General features: G+C 39.4%; 1 protein-coding gene across 5 annotated transcripts; it reads left to right on the top strand.

Moving 5' to 3' along the window:
- The first annotated feature begins 266 nt into the window (after nt 1-266).
- Nucleotides 267-11,306, top strand: ZNF630 (zinc finger protein 630). 5 transcript variants are annotated; one of them, XM_032842922.1, is made up of 5 exons: nt 267-636; nt 4,171-4,275; nt 8,692-8,818; nt 9,078-9,173; nt 9,367-11,306. In XM_032842922.1, exons 2-5 carry the CDS (start codon nt 4,261-4,263, stop codon nt 11,091-11,093), a joined length of 1,965 nt encoding a protein of 654 aa, XP_032698813.1. In that variant the 5' UTR covers nt 267-636; nt 4,171-4,260; the 3' UTR covers nt 11,094-11,306. The 5 variants fall into 5 exon arrangements, with proteins under 5 accessions (XP_032698813.1, XP_032698814.1, XP_032698812.1 ...); XM_032842923.1 differs by having other exon boundaries at nt 267-794; XM_032842921.1 differs by having other exon boundaries at nt 267-1,296.
- Nucleotides 11,307-17,628: the final 6,322 nt, after the last annotated feature.

Raw genomic sequence — 17,628 nt, 5'->3', positions numbered from 1 at the left:
CTGCCAGAGGTGGGCCGGGAATGTGAAGGAGAGACTACACTATGTCCAAAGACTCTTCACTTTCACCAGAGGTTTTAGAAACGAGGCTTCGGCAGAGGAATCTCCCAGGCTGTGCTTCTACCTTCTGGCCTTACCAGTCCTCCGCCCCCCTCCCCAGATCCCGGTTCCCACCCAACACTCCCGACCTGAACGTCGCCACGCCTTTGCTCAGGCCCGGCCTCCGCTGAGGACCGGGAACGCCCCTTCACCCTCCCCGAACAGTCCTCCACATCCGAGCCTTACACTGCTTTCAAAGCACTAATTCCGAATACCCAGCCTCGAAAATATCACGGAGACTCCCCGTCCCCTAAAATGCCTATCTCTTCTGGTTGGAATGGGAGCCTCCAGAAGCAGTGTGAGGCCCTGGCCGGCGACAGAGTTCCTGGCGTAGCCCGAATGACGCCATTTTTGTTACTGGCAGAGCTCGGCTGGGAGGCTGTTGCTGAGCCTGCGAAAGATAAGCTAATGCGTCATCTAGAGTTACCAAGGAGGGCTGGAGGGGAAAGGGAATTTCGGGCGATGCTGAGCCTGCTTGTGGAAGCAGGGAGCCAAGCTCGTCTTGAGAAGGAGCTTTGGGGTCCTGAGAGCAGAGCCAGGGTGAGGGACCCGGTTGAGTGATGCGGGTCTGTGTGGTCGGTGATGGGGACATGTGGAAGGACCAATGAAGGGGTTGTTTGGGCTGAATGATGTGGAGAGCAGTGATAGGGAAGGGAGTCTGTAGGACTGTGTGTGGGATATGTGATGAATTTATGGGAGTGAGTGGGGGGGGGTCTGTAGGTGAGTGATGGGGTTTCTAGGAAGTGAGTGAAAGGGGTTTGTGGGGTGAGTGAATGGGGTCTGGGTGAGTGATGGAGAGTTTTTTGGGTGAATGATGGTGGATCTGGGGTGAGCAATGGGGTGGTCTTTATTAGGGTGAGTGATGAGAGTCCATGGGGTCAAGAGTGGGCAAATATAGGGTCAATGTTGGGATTCTGTGGGGTCCATGATGGGTGGCTCTTTGAGATCAATAATACATCCATGAATAAACAAAAATCCTTGCCCTTGTGGGGTCAACATTCCAATGGAGGAGTCAGACATTGAGGCTTTACTTTATTTCCCTGATGACTGCTCTTTCATATATGTATTGATCTCTTAGATCCTCTTTCGTGAGGCACCTGTTCAGATCTTTTGCTCATTTTCTTATTGGATGTCCGCCTTTTCCTTATTGATTTGTAGGACTTGTTTTCATATATTCTGATAACTACTCCTTTAGCAGTGGTATGTGTTTTGCCAATATTTCCTTGATTTTTTGGCTTCTCTTTTCCTCATTGTGGCTTTGAATATTAAGGTTTTCAGTTAACTTTGAGCTGCAAAGCACAGTGTAAGTTTAGAGTTTTGTTATTCTCAAGTTAAAAAGCAGACAATGTCCTCTGTAATTTAGGATGAGAATTAATTTTTTATGGCACTGGGAAATAGCGTGTTGCATCTCTGAAGACTTCGGTGCCATGACAGCTAGGGAGGAGTTCTCTGCTTTTTTTTTTTTTTTTAAGATTTTATTTATTTATTTGACAGACAGAGATCACAAGTAGGCAGAGCAGCAGGCAGAGAGAGAGGGGGAAGCAGGCTCCCTGCTGAGCAGAGAGCCCGATGTGGGGCTCGATTCCAGGACCCTGGGATCACGACCTGAGCCGAAGGCCGAGGCTTAACCCACTGAGCCACCCAGGCGCCCCTAGTTCTCTGCTTTTTGTTTTCCCACCAGCTCACCCTCTAGTTGCTGGCTGTGTGATCATGGATAAGTTACTGAAACTTTTAGGCCTCAGTTTCCTCACTGTGAAATGAGGATAATAGTAGGGTCTATCCTTTGAGGCTTGGATGATAATTAAGTGAGTTAATACCGGATTATTATCTATTCACCATGGTTTTGTAGCACTTATCTTGTACGGATCGTCCTTGAACTGAAGGTCAGTTCTATTCGTGTGATTCCCAAGAAAATATAATGAAAGAAATCAAATGCCAAGTAATAAGATTTTGTCAGGTAGCGTTGAGCTTTGGAGGGCCACAAACCATTGCGATTATCTTAGGGGTCAGGTGTTTGTTGTTATTAAACAATTGGGAGTGTGATCTTGTGGTCTGCCTTGTCTTCATTCTGCAGCTGTATTTCCATGCTATTAACTTTATTTCCATATTACTACTAAGCTCATTTCTATGGAAATTTTTTTTCAAGATTTTATTTATTTGTTAGAGAGCGTGCGCGAGAGAGAGCGAGCACAGGCAGACAGAGTGGCAGGCAGAGGCAGAGGGAGAAGCAGGCTCCCTGCCAAACAAGGAGCCCGATGTGGGACTTGATCTCAGGACACTGGGATCATGACCTGAGCCGAAGGCAGGTCACTTAACCAACTGAGCCACCCAGGCTTCCCTCTGTGGAAATTTTTAAACATTCAGCAAAATAAGAGGGAATTCTATAATAACCCCCCATTATGCCCATCACCCAGTCACATCAATCGTCTCCTGATGGCCACTGTTGTTTCACCTAGACCAGGGTATGGAAAACCAGAGGCAGTGGGCCATATTGGCTCGCTGCTCTTTTCATGAAGCCATAAACTAAGAATGGTTTTCACATTTTTTAATGTTTGGAAAAAAATCAGACTATGTTGTGACATATGAAAATGATATAAAATTCAAATTATAGTGCTCATAAGTGAGGTTTTTAAAGAGTATACTTAAAAAAAATTTTTTAGAGTGAGACAGTGCCATGGGGGGAGGGGCAGAGGGAGAGGAAGAGAAAGAGAGAGAGAGAGATGCTCAAGCAGGCTTCAGGCTCAGTGTGAAGCCCGATGCAGGGCTTGATCTCACTGCCCTGAGATCATTGACCTGAGCTAAAAATCAGGAGTCAGACTGATTTTAACTGACTGACCCCCCCCAGGTGCTCCATAAATGAGGTTTTACTGGAACACAGTCAATAAACAGAATTGGCTTATATATTGTCTCTGGCTGCTTTCAACCACTGAATTGCAACAGAGACCATAGGCTTCACAAATCTGAAATATTTACTATCCGTCTCTGTACAGAGAAAGTTTGCCAACCTGTAATCTAGACCACCCATTTATTTCTCCCTCCTAGGTTGTTTTCTCCTTGTTATTGGTAACATAAAATGCACATTAAAAAAAAAGATTTTATTTATTTATTTGACAGACAAAGATCACAAGTAGGCAGAGAGGCAGGCAGAGAGAGAGAGAGAGAGAAGAGGAAGCAGGCTCCCTGAAGAGCACACAGCCCTATGTGGGGCTTGATCCCAGGACCCTGGGATGAAGACCTGAGCCGAAGGCAGAGGCTTTAACCCACTGAGCCACCCAGGTGCCCCTAAAATGCACATTTTTAAAAAAGATTTGACAGAGAGAGAGAGAGAACACGAGCAGGGGGAGGGGCAGGCAGAGGGAGAAGCAGACTCCCCGCTGAGCAGGGAACCTGATATGGGACTCCATCCCAGGACCATGGGATCATGACCTGAGCTGAAGGCTGATGCTTAACTGACTGAGCCACCCAGGTGCTCCTAAAATGCACAAATATTAAGTGTATAGCCAAATGAATCTTTACATATGTAGTCCTTATTATTTTGAAACAAATCCCAGATATATAATTTCATAATAAAGACTTCATCATGTACCTGTAAAAGATAAGGTCTTAAAGGTCAATACTGTTATTCAAGATAAAATAATTAACGATAATAACTTCAGATCATCATTGGTTAAATTTTGTAATATCATTAAATATCTAGTCAGGGCTCAAACTTTAATGATTAACTCAAAGATTTTTTTGTGTATTCAAATTAAGATCCAGACAAGGTCTGCACTTTACATGTGGTTGCTGTGTCTTTTGAGCCTCTTAATTGTCTCTAGTGTTACTTTAAATGGTCACCTGCTTTTCCATTTCTTGGAGGTTCCACAAATTATTTTCTCAGTCCTCAGTGACTGGGCATTTGGTTATTTTCAAAACTGTGGTGTTCTTGACAAAGTTGTGATGAAGGTTCTTTCAGTTAAATCTCTGCACGCATCCATGATTATTACCTTAGAAAAAGTTCTAGAAATGGAAATGCTGGTCAGATGATAAACACAGATTATCAATGAATTAACAAGCAACACATGTTACATTCAGCCATCGAAGAGTGGTTAAACCCAGCTTGGTCTCTGAAGACTCTTCTGTACCCCACTGCACCCCCAATTGCTTTCCGAAGAGAAACAGAAAATGACTGAGTCCCAGGTAATTTGTTTGTTTTCTGCTTGTTTTTCCCACAGTAAAATGAGAAAGGACGATACTTTGAAAATAAGAATTAGAGAAATTTAGACAGAATAGAAGATCAAGATGCAGGTAAAGTTGCTGTTAAGATACATAGATTATGTGGCCTTACTTCATATAAACTGAGCTAAACATTTTACCTTCAAGCTTCCTGGCAGCCACAGGGAAAATGGCAAACAGGATACGTTAGATGGCTTGTATTCTCCAACAAGAGAAATCAGTTCATCAGTCCAGCTCTTCAGCAAGTCACAATTTCCGGGACTTTAGCTTAAAAAATTTTATTGCTGAGTTTTCCTAAAGGCCAGTGGTTTTCTGCTCAGTGTGGTAACATCAGTAGTTGTTTCAAAGAGGCGCTTTTTAGTTAAAATTTTCTGGCAGAGGCTTGGAGCGTGGATGGTTTCCTGGTTTTCCATGGCTCCTTTGCTGTCATCACATAGTTTGTGGGATCATGCCCCATCACAAGGCCAGTTTCTTCTCTGCTCTTCCATTTTATGTCTTTTTTAAAAATAGTTTTTAGATTTTTTTTATTTTTATTTTTTTAAAGATTTTATTTATTTATTTGACAGACAGAGATCACAAGTAGGCAGAGAGGCAGGCAGAGAGAGAAGGGAGGAAGCAGGCTCCCTGCTGAGCAGAGAGCCCGATGCGGGGCTCAATCCCAGGACCCTGAGATCATGACCCGAGCCGAAGGCAGAGGCTTTAACCCACTGAGCCACCCAGGTGCCCCAAAATAGTTTTTTAAAAAAGATTTTTATCCATCCATTTGAGAGAGAGAGAGAATACGAGTGGGGGAGAGGGGCAGAGGGAGAGGGAGAAGCAGACTGCCCATAAAGCAGGGAGTCAGATGCAGGGGTCAATCCCAGGACCCTGAAATCACCACTGGAGCTGAAGCCAGACGCCTAACTGACTGAGCCACCTAGGTGTCCCCATTTTATGTCTTCTTATCCCTTCTCTGCAAGGGTAATGTATATATGGTGCAAAAAATGTAAATAATATTGCAAAGCAAAAATTAGAAAGGGAAATATCTCTTTAATGTAACTTCTGCCCTCTTCCCTGGTATAACTAGTGTTGTGTAGTTTGAGGATGATCCTTCCAGATACATATAACCCCTGCGTGTATAGATACATATGCATGAATGTGTGTGAGTGATTTTATTATTTTCATGTATTTTTCTTTACCACACACACTACATCTTCTGTAACTTTTAAAAAATGTATTGATAAAACATTACCAATAAATACAGCTTTTATACATTTTATTATGGAAAATTTCAATTTTGAACATACACAGAAGTAGATTTTTGTGAACCGCTTGTCCTTATCTCCCAGCTGCAAATATTATCAACTGATGGCCAATCTTGTTTTATCTATGGTCAATCTTCATCCACTCCTGTCATCCTCCTCATCATCATTATCATCAAGCCAGTCCTTTATTAATATTTTTGTTGAGGATTTTTACTACTCTGTTCATGAGACACATTGACTTGTAATTTTTCTTGTATTTCTGTTTATGTTTTGCCATCACAGTTAGGTTGGCTTTATTTAACAAGTTGGGAAGTATTCTCTGAAAGAGTTTGGGTAAGGTTACTATTATTTCCTTCTTAAATATTTGGAAGAGTTCTCCAGTGAAGTCATCAGGGTGTGGAGTTTTCTTTGTGGATAGGTTTTTGACTATGAATTTGACTTACTGAAAAAGTATGGTACCATTCATATTTTCTATTTCTTTGTACATTGGGTTTGTTAAGCTGCGGTTTTCAAATAATTTGTCCAGTTTGCCTAAGTCTAAATCAGGGGTCAGCAAACTTTTCCTGTAGAGGGCCAGATAGAAATATTTAGGCCTGTTGGCCATATGGTCTCTGTTGCAATGACTCAGCTCTCTTTTTGTAGGTTGAAAGCAGCTGTAGACAATATGCAAACCAATGAGTGTGGCTGCGATCCAGTGAAATTTTATTTATGGACACTGAAAGTTGAATTTCATATAATTTTTACATGCCACAAAATATTGTCCTTTGGCTTTTTTCTTCAACCATTTAAAAGTGTAAACACCATTCTTAGCTCATGGGCCAGATTTAGCCTGCATGCCATAATCTGCTGTCCTATGATCTGCATCGTCAAATTTCTTGTCATAAAATTGTTCATAGCATCCTTTTATTATTCTTTTAATGTTTGTAGGATACCAGCCCCTTGTTGATGGACTTTTTTATTTTATTTACTTATTTTTAATTTATTTTAAAAAAGATTTTATTTATTTGAGAGAGAGACTGAACACACAGAGGGAGAGGGAGAAGCAGACTCCCAGCTGAGCAGAGAGCCTGATGTGGGATTCGATCCCAGGACCCTGGGATCATAACCTGAGCTGAAGACAGATGCTTAACTGACTGAGCCACACAGGTGCCCTGCTTATTGCTTTCTAGAGGCTTTTTTATGAGTGATAGGAATTTTGAAGTACACATTACAAACTTTTTTGGGCTATGTGTTGATTTGTCACTCAGCCTTATTGGCTGTCTCCTCTCACTAGATTATGAGATGCTTGAGGGAAGATATTTTTTCCAGGTTTCTTTTTGGCTCAATCCCCAGTTCCTAGAACAATCCCTGGTATTCAGTGGGGTCTCAGTAACAGCTTTCTGCATAGATGAAATTTTTTTCACTTAACAATGTATCTTAGAGATTGTTGCATATCAATCCTTGTTGCTTTTTATGGTTGTATGTGGTATTCCTTTATGAATTATTGAAGCATAATTCATCCGATCCTCATGAGGTTGTCCTCATCATCTTGCTGTTATAAACAGTACTGTAGTTTTTTATTTAATTTTTTAATTTTTATTTTTTAAAGATTTTATTTATTTATTTGACAGAGATCCCAAGTAGGCAGAGAGGGAGGCAGAGAGAGGGGGGGAAGCAGGCTCCCTGCTGAGCAGAGAGCCCGATGTGGGGCTCGATCCCAGGACTCTGGGATCATGACCTGAGCCGAAGGCAGCGGCTTAACCCACTGAGCCACCCAGGTGCCCCAGTACTGTAGTTTTTTAAAAAAGATTTTATTTATTTATGTGACAGAGAGGGAGAGAGATAGTGAGAGAGGGAACACAAGGAGGGGGAGTGGGAGAGGGAGAAGCAGACTTCCTGCTGAGTGGGGAGCCTGATGCAGGACTCAATCCCAAGACCCTGGGATCATGACCTGAGCCAAAGGAAGATGCTTAACGACTGAGCCACCCAGGCACCCAACAGTACCATAGTGAAATAACTTCACACATGCTGTTTTGTTCACATATCTGAATATATATGTTAAGTAATTTCTAGAAATGGAATTGCTGGTCAGATGATGTGCACATTTAAAATTTTAATGGCTATTATCAAATTAATTGCCCTCAAAATATTTTGTACCAGTGTATACACACAATTTGAGTGTGCTCTTTTTTGGTATCTTTACCAACTTAGTGACTTATCAAACTCTAGTCTTTGATAATATGTAAGAAAAGCATGATGTTTTGTTTTGGTTTAATTTGCATTTCTCTTCATGTAAATGAATTTGAACATCATTTTCCATGTTTAGAAGCCGTTTGCATTTCCTTCTCTGTGAATTGATGGTCGTGTCCTCTGATTATTTTTTTTTAAAAAGTGAAGTTGTTGGTCTTTTTCTTCGTGCTTTGTAGGAGCTCTATAAGTTGAGGAAATTATTTCTTTGTCCATTTTATGTGTTGTGCACACATCCACTCCCCAGTTAGTTGCTTGTCCTTTGAGTTTGTTTATGATATATCTTGTTGTGCAATACAGAAACTAGTCAGATTGATCACTGTTTTCCTTTGTGGCATCTAGGTTTTGTAGCGTGCCTAGTTAGAAGATTTTTCTCCACTTTAAACTTATTTTAAAAATCTCTCCTGTCTTTCTTTATTCTATGGCTTCTCTTTTTCTTTGTTTAAGTTTTTGTTGTATCTCAAATTTATTTTTGTGTATGGTGTGAAATAGGGAGTCTGTCTTTACATTTTTTTCTGATAGCTACCCAGTTTTGAATAATCTGTCTTTTTTGCAGTTATTTATTTATTTGTGTATTTTTATTTTATTTTTAAGTAACCTCTACTTCTCACATGGGGCTCAAATTCACAAACCCGAGATTAGGAGTCACATGTTCCACTGACTGAGCCAGCCAGGCGCCCCTGCACTTATTTAAAATACTCCTTTCTTATATATTAAATGTCCCATTTTTATTTATATCTAGCTTTAGACTATTTGTTCTGTTCCACTAACTATTCTTTGCAATGGCAGAATTTTACAAAGTTTTTCTCCTTAAGTAGGCTACACAAAAGTGCTAAGTAAGTATCCTACAGGTATTGCTGTGGTAAAAATGATCAGAATGAGCAGATTGTACAGGAATGTGCTGTCATAGGAACCAGTGACCTATGAAGATGTGGCTGTGGACTTCACCCAGGAAGAGTGGCAGCACCTGGATGCTGCTCAGAAGACCCTACACAGAGATGTGATGCTGGAGATCTATGACCACCTGGTCTCTGTGGGTAAGGGCATAATCTTTATGGAACAATGAATCGAATCCTCTTCATCCTTCAGAGCTGTCAAGACCATGACCTTTATGATTTTCCATGAATAAAGTCTTCTTTTATAGCTTGCACTTTCCATTCATATTTTTGTTATATCTGAAATTTACATTTGTGAGTTAAGGATCCATCTTTCCTTGGGAGGCCCCCAAGACTGCTTCTTCTCCTCATGGATTTCTGAGCTGCCAAGGCCAAGACAATTATACTTTTCCCTTAACAGGGTGTTCAAGTATAAAACCAGGTATAATCTTCAAGTTGGAACATGAAGAGGACCCGTGGATCATAAAGAGTGAATTGTCAACATGGATCCACTCAGGTGAATGAGAATTGGGTAGATGGCTAAGAGGACATTTTCTTCTTCTCTGACATCAGTGGCCTCCTTTCTTTCTTAAAATTCATTAGGCCTTTTTTACAGCATCCATCTTACATTAGCACCTTCCTAACACTTCTGTTTGTTGCTGTTTTCTTTTTGGTTCCTATTTGATTTTATATTTTTCTTCTTCTTTCAGACAGGGAGAAAAGCCTTGACTCCTCCCAGCAGATCATTTCAGAAGAACTTTCATTTCAAAAGGAGATATTGGAGAAAGCCCCAAAAGAGAATTCATCGTACTCTCTCTTAAAAGCCTGGCATACTGATGGTCAGATAGATAGGTATCAAGGAAACCAAGACAAGGTTTTGAAGCAGGTCACAGTCCTTAGCCATGAAACATTGGCCAAGGAGAAAACCCCCAAATATAATACATTTGGAAAAATATTTGGTGAGTGCATAGACCTTGGCCCTTCAAGTAAAAAACTCCATGATTTTGATTCATGTGAAAAGAGCTTGAAATTTAATTTAGACTCACTGACTTGCAATAGGAGCTATGCAAGAAAGAACCCCATTGAGAGATTTGGATGTGGGACACCACTTAGCTATAGTGATTCCTGTACTGTGCCTGAGAAAATTTATACTGACATGAAACCCCATGGACATAGTCGATGTGAAAAAGGTCTTAATCATGAACAAGTCCATATTCAGTATAAGAAAGATCAAGCTGGTAGGAAACCCAATGTTTGTAGTGAGTGTGGGAAAGGGTTTATTAAGAAGTCACAGCTTACTATACATCAAAGAATTCATACTGGAGAGAAACCGTATGTATGTGGAGACTGTGGAAAGGCCTTCAGTGAGAAATCACACCTCATTGTGCATCAGAGGATTCATACTGGGGAGAAACCTTATAAATGTACTGAGTGTGGGAGAGCTTTCTCCCAGAAGTCACCCTTCATCGTTCATCAGAGAGTCCATACTGGAGAGAAACCCTATGAATGTTTTGAGTGTCAAAAAGCCTTCTCTCAGAAGTCACATCTCATTATACATCAACGAGTTCATACTAGAGAGAAGCCATTTGAATGCAGTGAATGTGGGAAAGCCTTCTGTGAGAAGTCTCACCTTTTTACACACCAGACAACTCATACTGGAGAGAGACCCTATAAATGTACTGAATGTGGGAAAACTTTCCCTCGGAAAACACAACTCGTCATCCATCGGAGAACACATACTGGAGAGAAACCCTATAAGTGCAGTGAATGTGGAAAAACCTTTTGCCAGCAGTCCCACCTCATAGGGCATCAAAGAATTCATACAGGAGAGAAACCTTATATATGTACTGACTGTGGAAAAGCCTTTTCCCAAAAGTCACACCTTACTGGACATCAAAGGCTTCATACTGGTGAGAAACCTTATATATGTACAGAATGTGGAAAAGCCTTCTCTCAGAAGTCCCCTCTTATTATACACCAGAGAATTCATACGGGGGAGAAACCTTATGAGTGTAATGACTGTGGTAAAACCTTCTCCCAGAAATCACCCCTCATTATCCATCAGAGAATCCATACAGGGGAGAAACCCTATGAATGTCCTGAGTGTGGAAGGGCCTTTTCCCTGAAGTCACATCTCATTATACATCAGAGAGCTCATGCTGGAGCAAAACCATATGAATGTAGTGAATGTGGAAAGGTCTTCTGTGAGAAGTCTCCACTAGCTGTGCATCAGAAAACTCATACTAGGGAAAAACCCTCTGAATCTGCTGAATATGGGATGGCTTTTTCCCGGAAATCACAGATGATCACATATCAGAGAACACACACAGGGGAGAAACCGTCAAAATGCAGTGACTGTGGGAAGGTGTTCTGCCAGCATATACACCTTGCTGGACGTCAGAATCCACATAGGAGACAAACGTTGTGTATGTACTGATTGTGGGAAGGTCTTCCCAGAAGTCAGATCTGACTGTGTGTGAAAAAACTCACACTGGACAGAAATCTATGGATGTGTTGGACAGGAAGAAAATGTGGCACCTCCTTTACTGTAGAATAGCCTCATATGCTGCTAAGTATTTCTTTTTTTCTGTAAAGATTTTATTTATTTATTTATTTGAGGGGGTGGGGAGGAGGAGTGGGAGAAGGACAAGCAGACTCTGTGTTGAGCTCGGAGCCCATCATGGGGCTTGATCTCAGGACCCTGAGGTCGCTACCTGGGCTGAAATTGACTGAGCCACCCAACCACCCAATTCTGAAGTATTTCTGATTACCCCTCCGCAGAATGATCTTGTCAGGTTCTCAATACCGTAAATTTGGAATGGATTTGTTCACCCTCAAAGTATCCTATCCCCCCTCACAGAATAAATGTGTCTGGAACAATTAGCACTGTTTTGGTGTTATTTGGTCCTTGAAGGTATTGTAGAACTCTCCTTGAATTTATTTGGGGATGGTGCATTTTTTGAAAGCGATCTTTCTGTATTTCTTTCATCATATTTTCTCTCTTCAGATTACACATATATTTATGTTGATATACCTATTGATATATAGATGTAGATATATGAATCCCTGTAATTTTCATAAAAATCATCCATTTCCTGAAGGTTCTTAATATATTTGTGAAATTTTGAAAAAATATATTTGTGAATTTTGAGCAAAGTGATCTCATACGATTCATTTTATTTTCCTCTAAATATGGAGTTATTTCTCCACTATCATTTCTTATAGAGTGTATTTGTGATTTTCCCCCTCAGTTAGGTAAACTAATACTTATGTTTTGTTTATCTTATGTCCTCCCAAAGACCAATTCTTGCATTTATATAATTTCTCTATTTTCCAATTCATTCATTGGTACTTTTTATTTCATTAAAGTCCTTCCGTTTTCTTTTCTATTTCTTCTAACCTCGTTCATTGAATGTGTATGTCAATTAATCTCATTCTTTCTGGTCTGTTTATAGATGTGTTTTGGGCTGTGTATTAATCTGAGAACTACCTTAGCTGTTTGTGGTTCAGTCTGAGAGTATTCTGGTTTTTGATAGGTTAGTCCTACTGTATAACCCAATATTGTTTGTGGATATAACAGATCTATTTAGTCTTAGGTCTTTCAGCGTATTTCCTGTTGTGCATCCTGTTTTCATTGCTTTTATGTCTTTTCATCTTTCATCATGTGTTCTAATTTCTTTTGTACTCTTCTGGATGTGTTACTTGTGTTCCAGAGCATAGCAAAGGGAGGTATGCTTCCAAAAGGTTTTCAGGAAGCTAGCAGAATTATGGTTTCCATAATCTTGATAACCCATAGTAGCAGAGAGATGAGATTTGAGGCTGCAAGAAAGCATAATGGCAAACTTTTGATCATAAATGTTCAGAGGACTTTTTTTTTTAACCTTTCTGCTTAATGCCATGATTTAAGGTATATAATTTCTCTTACAGTCCTTTTGAGCAGAGATGGTTTTATTTTTAGCTCATTCTTTCACAGAGAGTAAAGCCTTTTTGTTTCCAAATGTACGTCAGCAGTCTTTGCCCACATTGAACAGGACATGTTCTTGAAAACTGTAGTGTGATTGTTCTTGAAGTGAAGGATCCACAATAGTGAAATGTCTGTTTGCTGTGGTGTGGCCCAGCTTCTGGGGTCTGGTCTCTTATGGAGTCAGTGACTTGCAGCACGCCACAGCAAGAATGGGGAATTTCCTAAAAATGTCCCAGAGTGCGGATGGACATTATTACTTCATGTGCAACCAATCTTTACTGAGCATGGCAGGCAGTACTCTAAGGATCCTGCAGTGAACAAGGCAGACAGAAATGTCCCTGTCCTCATGGAGAGATGGACAATAAAAAATTATATATATTATATTAAACTACATTTATATAATATGGATCATATATAAGTGTATTTTTAATATAGTAAAGAATAAAATAAAAAGCTTAATGTAACATAGATAGTATTTAAGGGTTTCTTAAAAGATGTATCTCCAACAGACACTGATCGCAAATAATGATCCGAGATACAAGAATGATGAGCAAAAAAAAGTGATAAAGATGTGGGTAAATTAAAATGAACAGTAACTACAAAACCCGGTAATGATAAATCATGGGCATAAGAACAAGACAGAAATAAAATGTGCATGTTATACTTAGTAGGAAATATATTGACTAAATTTAGACTTTAGTAAGTTCAAATGCATGCTAAAATTTCTAAGGTAACCAGCAAAATAATAGAAAGAGTGTACAACTTCCAAATTAAGACAGTCAAGAAATGGATGGTGTATTATTTTCCTATTGCTGTTATAACAAATTACCATAAACTTTGCAGCTTAAAATAACTTAGATTTATCTTAGAGTAGGTCATAAGTCTAACACAGATCTCACTGGGCTAAATCAAAGTGTTGACAAGGCTACATTTATTTCTAAGCTTTCAGAGAGAATTCATTTACTTGCCCTTTCTGGCTTCTGGAGGCTGTCTGAATTCTTTGGCTCATGACCACTTTCCTTCATCTTCAAAGCCCTCAAGTTACAGCTCTATGACTCTTCCCACATTGTCACATTTCTCTCTGACTATAACTGGCGAAGGATTTCCACTTCTAAGCACTTTTGTAGTTGGATTAGGCCCACTTTACTAATCCAGGATAATTTCTGCATCGCAAGGTCTCTAACCTTAATCATATCTGCAAAGACCCCTATTCTATGTAAGGTAACATATTCACAGGTTCTGAGCGTTAGGGCATGGGTATTTTTGGTGGTCATCATCCTGCTTATCAAAGGTGGATTAAAAAAATCAACCTAAAAGAAGACAAGAAGGGAGACAAAAATATTGAAAAATAGTGTTACAAATATAAAGCACAGAATAAGATAGTCGAAATACATATATATATATATATATATAGAGAGAGAGAGAGAGAGAGAGAGTCAGTCATAATAAATACAGATGAACTGTACCCACCAGTTAAAAGAGAAAATTGTCAGATTGTATGACATAAAATCTAGCTGTATGCCATTTTAAGAGACATACTTAAAGTCTAAAAACATTATCAGGTATTTTCAGAACAGCATTACACAATAACACTCTTCCTGGGCTTCGCATATTGTTGAGTCAGCATATATATTGTTTCCCCACAGAATATGCAGGCTTTGAGTTGACAGAGAGATAGTATATGATGATAAGTCTCCATCTGTCCCTATTTTATTGGAGTTATTTTTTTGAGTCAAGAAAAGCTGTTGAATTTTATCAAATTACCTTCTCAGCGTTTATGGAGATGATCATATGACTATTCATTTTGATCCATTATATAATAAATTATATTAACAAATGTCCTTATATTGAACCCTTCTTGCATTAGTAGAATAAACTTCATTTGCTCGTGCTATGAGCCAGCATGCAGCAGACAAATTTTGCTGGTATTTTAGTTAGTAGTTTTGCATTGATTGTTGCAAATAAAACTGATCTGTAGCTTGCTTTTTTGGTCCATATTTTTCAGATTTGTTTGATTCAACTATGTTGGCTCCCCACAAACCCTTTAGAAGTGTCCCTCCCTTTGTTACAGAAGAAAATTGCCCAAACTAATATGAAGGCAACCAGGACCACATAACAAAAGATTAAAAGACAAAATCAATGGAAACAGCATGAACAATAGGAAATAGACTGGGAGACCTAAGACCAAATAGCTGTCATGTGTACAGACAAAATCAGGGTAAACTTGTCTACTGAAAGACCAAATATATTCAATTTGAAATACAAAGCAAAACCCAAAATACAGGACACCTGGGTGGGTCAGTGGATTAAGCCGCTGCCTTCGGCTAAGGTCATGATCTCAGGGTCCTGGGATCAAGTCCCCCATTGAGCTCTCTGCTCCGCAGGGAGACTGTCTCCCACCCCCGCCTGCCTCTCTGTCTACTTGTGATCTCTCTCTGTCAAATGAATAAATAAAACATTTTAAAAAACTTCAAAATACAAGAGATAATTTGGAAAGATTAGAAGAAGGACAAATATAAAATCATACCTGACAATTGCAAATAAAAGGAAGTGAGAAGAGAATCTTGACATCTGAAAATGTTGAGTTTAGGACAATTAGCAACAAGTGACAAAATATAGACTGATTTTATTTTATTTTTTTAAAAAGATTTTTATTTACTTATTTATTTGACAGAGATCACAAGTAGGCAGAGAGGCAGATCAAGTGTCACATGTCTACCGACTTAGCCAGCTAGGCACCCCAATAGTTTTTTTTTTTAAGATTTTATTTATTTACTTATTTATTTACTTATTTTAATTTTTCAGTGTTCTAAGATTCACTGTTTATTATTTATTTTACAGAAAGAGGAGAGAGAGAGAGCATAAGCAGGGGGAGTAGCAGGCAGAGGGAGAGGGAGAAGTAGGCTCCGTGCTGAGCAAGGAGCCTGATGTGGGACTTGATCCCAGGACCCTGGGATCATGACCTGAGCCAAAGGCAGAAGCTTAACTGACTGAGCCTCCCAGGCACCCCTTGATATTTATAAACAAACAAAAACTACGGGGCACCTGGGTGGCTTAGTCGGTTAAGTGTCCAACTCTTGATTTCAGCTCAGGTCATGATCTGAGGTCATGTTGTGAGATGGAGTCCCCCGTTGGGCTCTGTGCTGGGCTTGGAGCCTGCATAAGATTCTCATTCTCCCTCCCACTCTGTCCCTCTCCTTCTCTAAAAAAAATCCCCCAAAACAATAACAACAACAAAAATAAGAAATAAAATAATATTCAAAAATTTTAAAAATGGGAGATTTTATGTATTGATCTATAATAGATCAATTGGACAAATAAAAAATTATAGAAGAATTAAACAATATAATAAGATATTCCTTTTTTTAAAAAGAAATCATTTAAATCACAGCACCACCATTGTGTATGTGCCTTTTTTAAAAAAAAGATTTTATTTATTTATTTGACAGACAGAGATCACAAGTAGGCAGAGAGAGAGAGAGGAGGAAGCAGGCTTCCTGCTGAGCAGAGAGCCCGATGCGGGGCTTGATCCCAGGACCCTGGGATCATGACCTGAGCTGAAGGCAGAGGCTTTAACCCACTGAGCCACCCAGGTGCCCCTATAATAAGATATTTGTAACAAATAGGAGGCTAAATAGATCTGTTAGATCTACAAATATAACAGGACTAAATTTAGTTATTAAAAAAACAGAATACCATCGAATTGGATCACAGTTAAAGTAGTACTTAAAATGATTAGCCCAAAATGTTTCTATTAACAAACAAGAAATGCTGTTAAGGGAAAATCATAAAGGTCTTTGCCTTGACAGTTCAAAAATTCACATAGAAAAGAAGCAATTTCAGGGACATCATAAAGAAGCTGCACATTAGCCTCCCATTAAAACTGGATTCCTAACTCATACCATACACAAAAATAAATTCCAGGGGTGCCTGGATGGTTCAGTTGGTTAAGCATCTGCCTTTGGCTTGGGTCGTGATCCCTGGGGTCCTGGGATTGAATCCCGTGTCAGGCTCCTTGGTCAGTGAGGAGCCTGCTTCTCCCTTTCCCTCTACCCCTCCCCCTGCTTGTGTGCTCTTTCTCTCTCCCTCTCTCTCACACACAAATAAATAAATAAAATCTTTTAAAAACAATAAATTCCATATGTAACAGAAAGGTAAACACTAAAAAACTCCCAGAAACCATACACGTAATAAAAAAAGAAACACTCTGTTATAGGAAAAACAAAGACCTTGGCACTGACAGCTCTGAAGTACAGAGAAAAGGATTAGGTTCATTAAATTACAGAGGGTGGCCATTCTTACCCACAGAGATCAGGTGGTTGTAAGTCTGCAGCTTCACTTTCATATTCAGGGTCCTCTGAACAAGGCCCACATTCTTTTTTTTTTTTTTAAGCAGAAAAGCATTTTATTTACAATGCAGTGGCTGGAATCACAGAATCAATGGAAGTCTGGAGAATCAGGGTCAGAAAAGAAAGAAGAGCTAAGAGAAATAAGGCATTCAGAAGATCACACCCTGAGAACATTTTTTTTGCTTTTTATTTATTAAATAACAATCTTCTAATAACATTAAATTCAAATTTAAAAAGAGAAAGAAAAAAATCCATAATTTCTCCATGAGAGAGTTGTCTTTCTTAGTTTTTGTGTGTTTCTCACTACTCTTTTATTATTGTTAGGTTGATGTGCTTTAGAAATGATAGCTCTTTTTTAAAGATTTTTTTCTTTTTAAATTTAAACTCAACAATTAACATATAATGTATTATTTGTTTCAGGGGAACAGGTCTGTGATTCATCAGTCTCATATAACACCCAATGCTCATTAGAACACATATCCTGCCCATTGTCCATCACCCAGTTACTCCATTCCTCCACTCCCTTCCCTCCAGCAGCCCTTAGTTTGTTTCCTATGATTAAGAGTCTCCTATGGTTTTTCTCCCTCTCTGGTTTCCTCCTGTTTCATTTTTTCCTCTCTTCCCCTAAGATCCTCTGACTTGTTTCTTAAATTCCACAT

The sequence above is a fragment of the Lontra canadensis genome, unplaced genomic scaffold, assembly GCF_010015895.1.
Source record: "Lontra canadensis isolate GAN:19392208 unplaced genomic scaffold, GSC_riverotter_1.0 scaffold134, whole genome shotgun sequence".
Classification (NCBI taxonomy): Eukaryota; Metazoa; Chordata; class Mammalia; order Carnivora; family Mustelidae; genus Lontra; species Lontra canadensis.
Note: the sequence above shows the minus strand (reverse complement) of the source record. Positions and strands in the feature narration are given on the sequence as shown.

Excerpts from the sequence above, each read along its gene's own strand:
- ZNF630 (XM_032842920.1), top strand. The coding sequence starts at position 352 with ATGCCTATCTCTTCTGGTTGGAATGGGAGCCTCCAGAAGCAGTGTGAG. Across the intron at positions 637-8,691 it reads GTCCTGAGAGCAGAGCCAGG|GAACCAGTGACCTATGAAGA; the intron begins GTGAGGGACCCG and ends GTGCTGTCATAG. Across the intron at positions 8,819-9,077 it reads TGACCACCTGGTCTCTGTGG|GGTGTTCAAGTATAAAACCA; the intron begins GTAAGGGCATAA and ends TTCCCTTAACAG.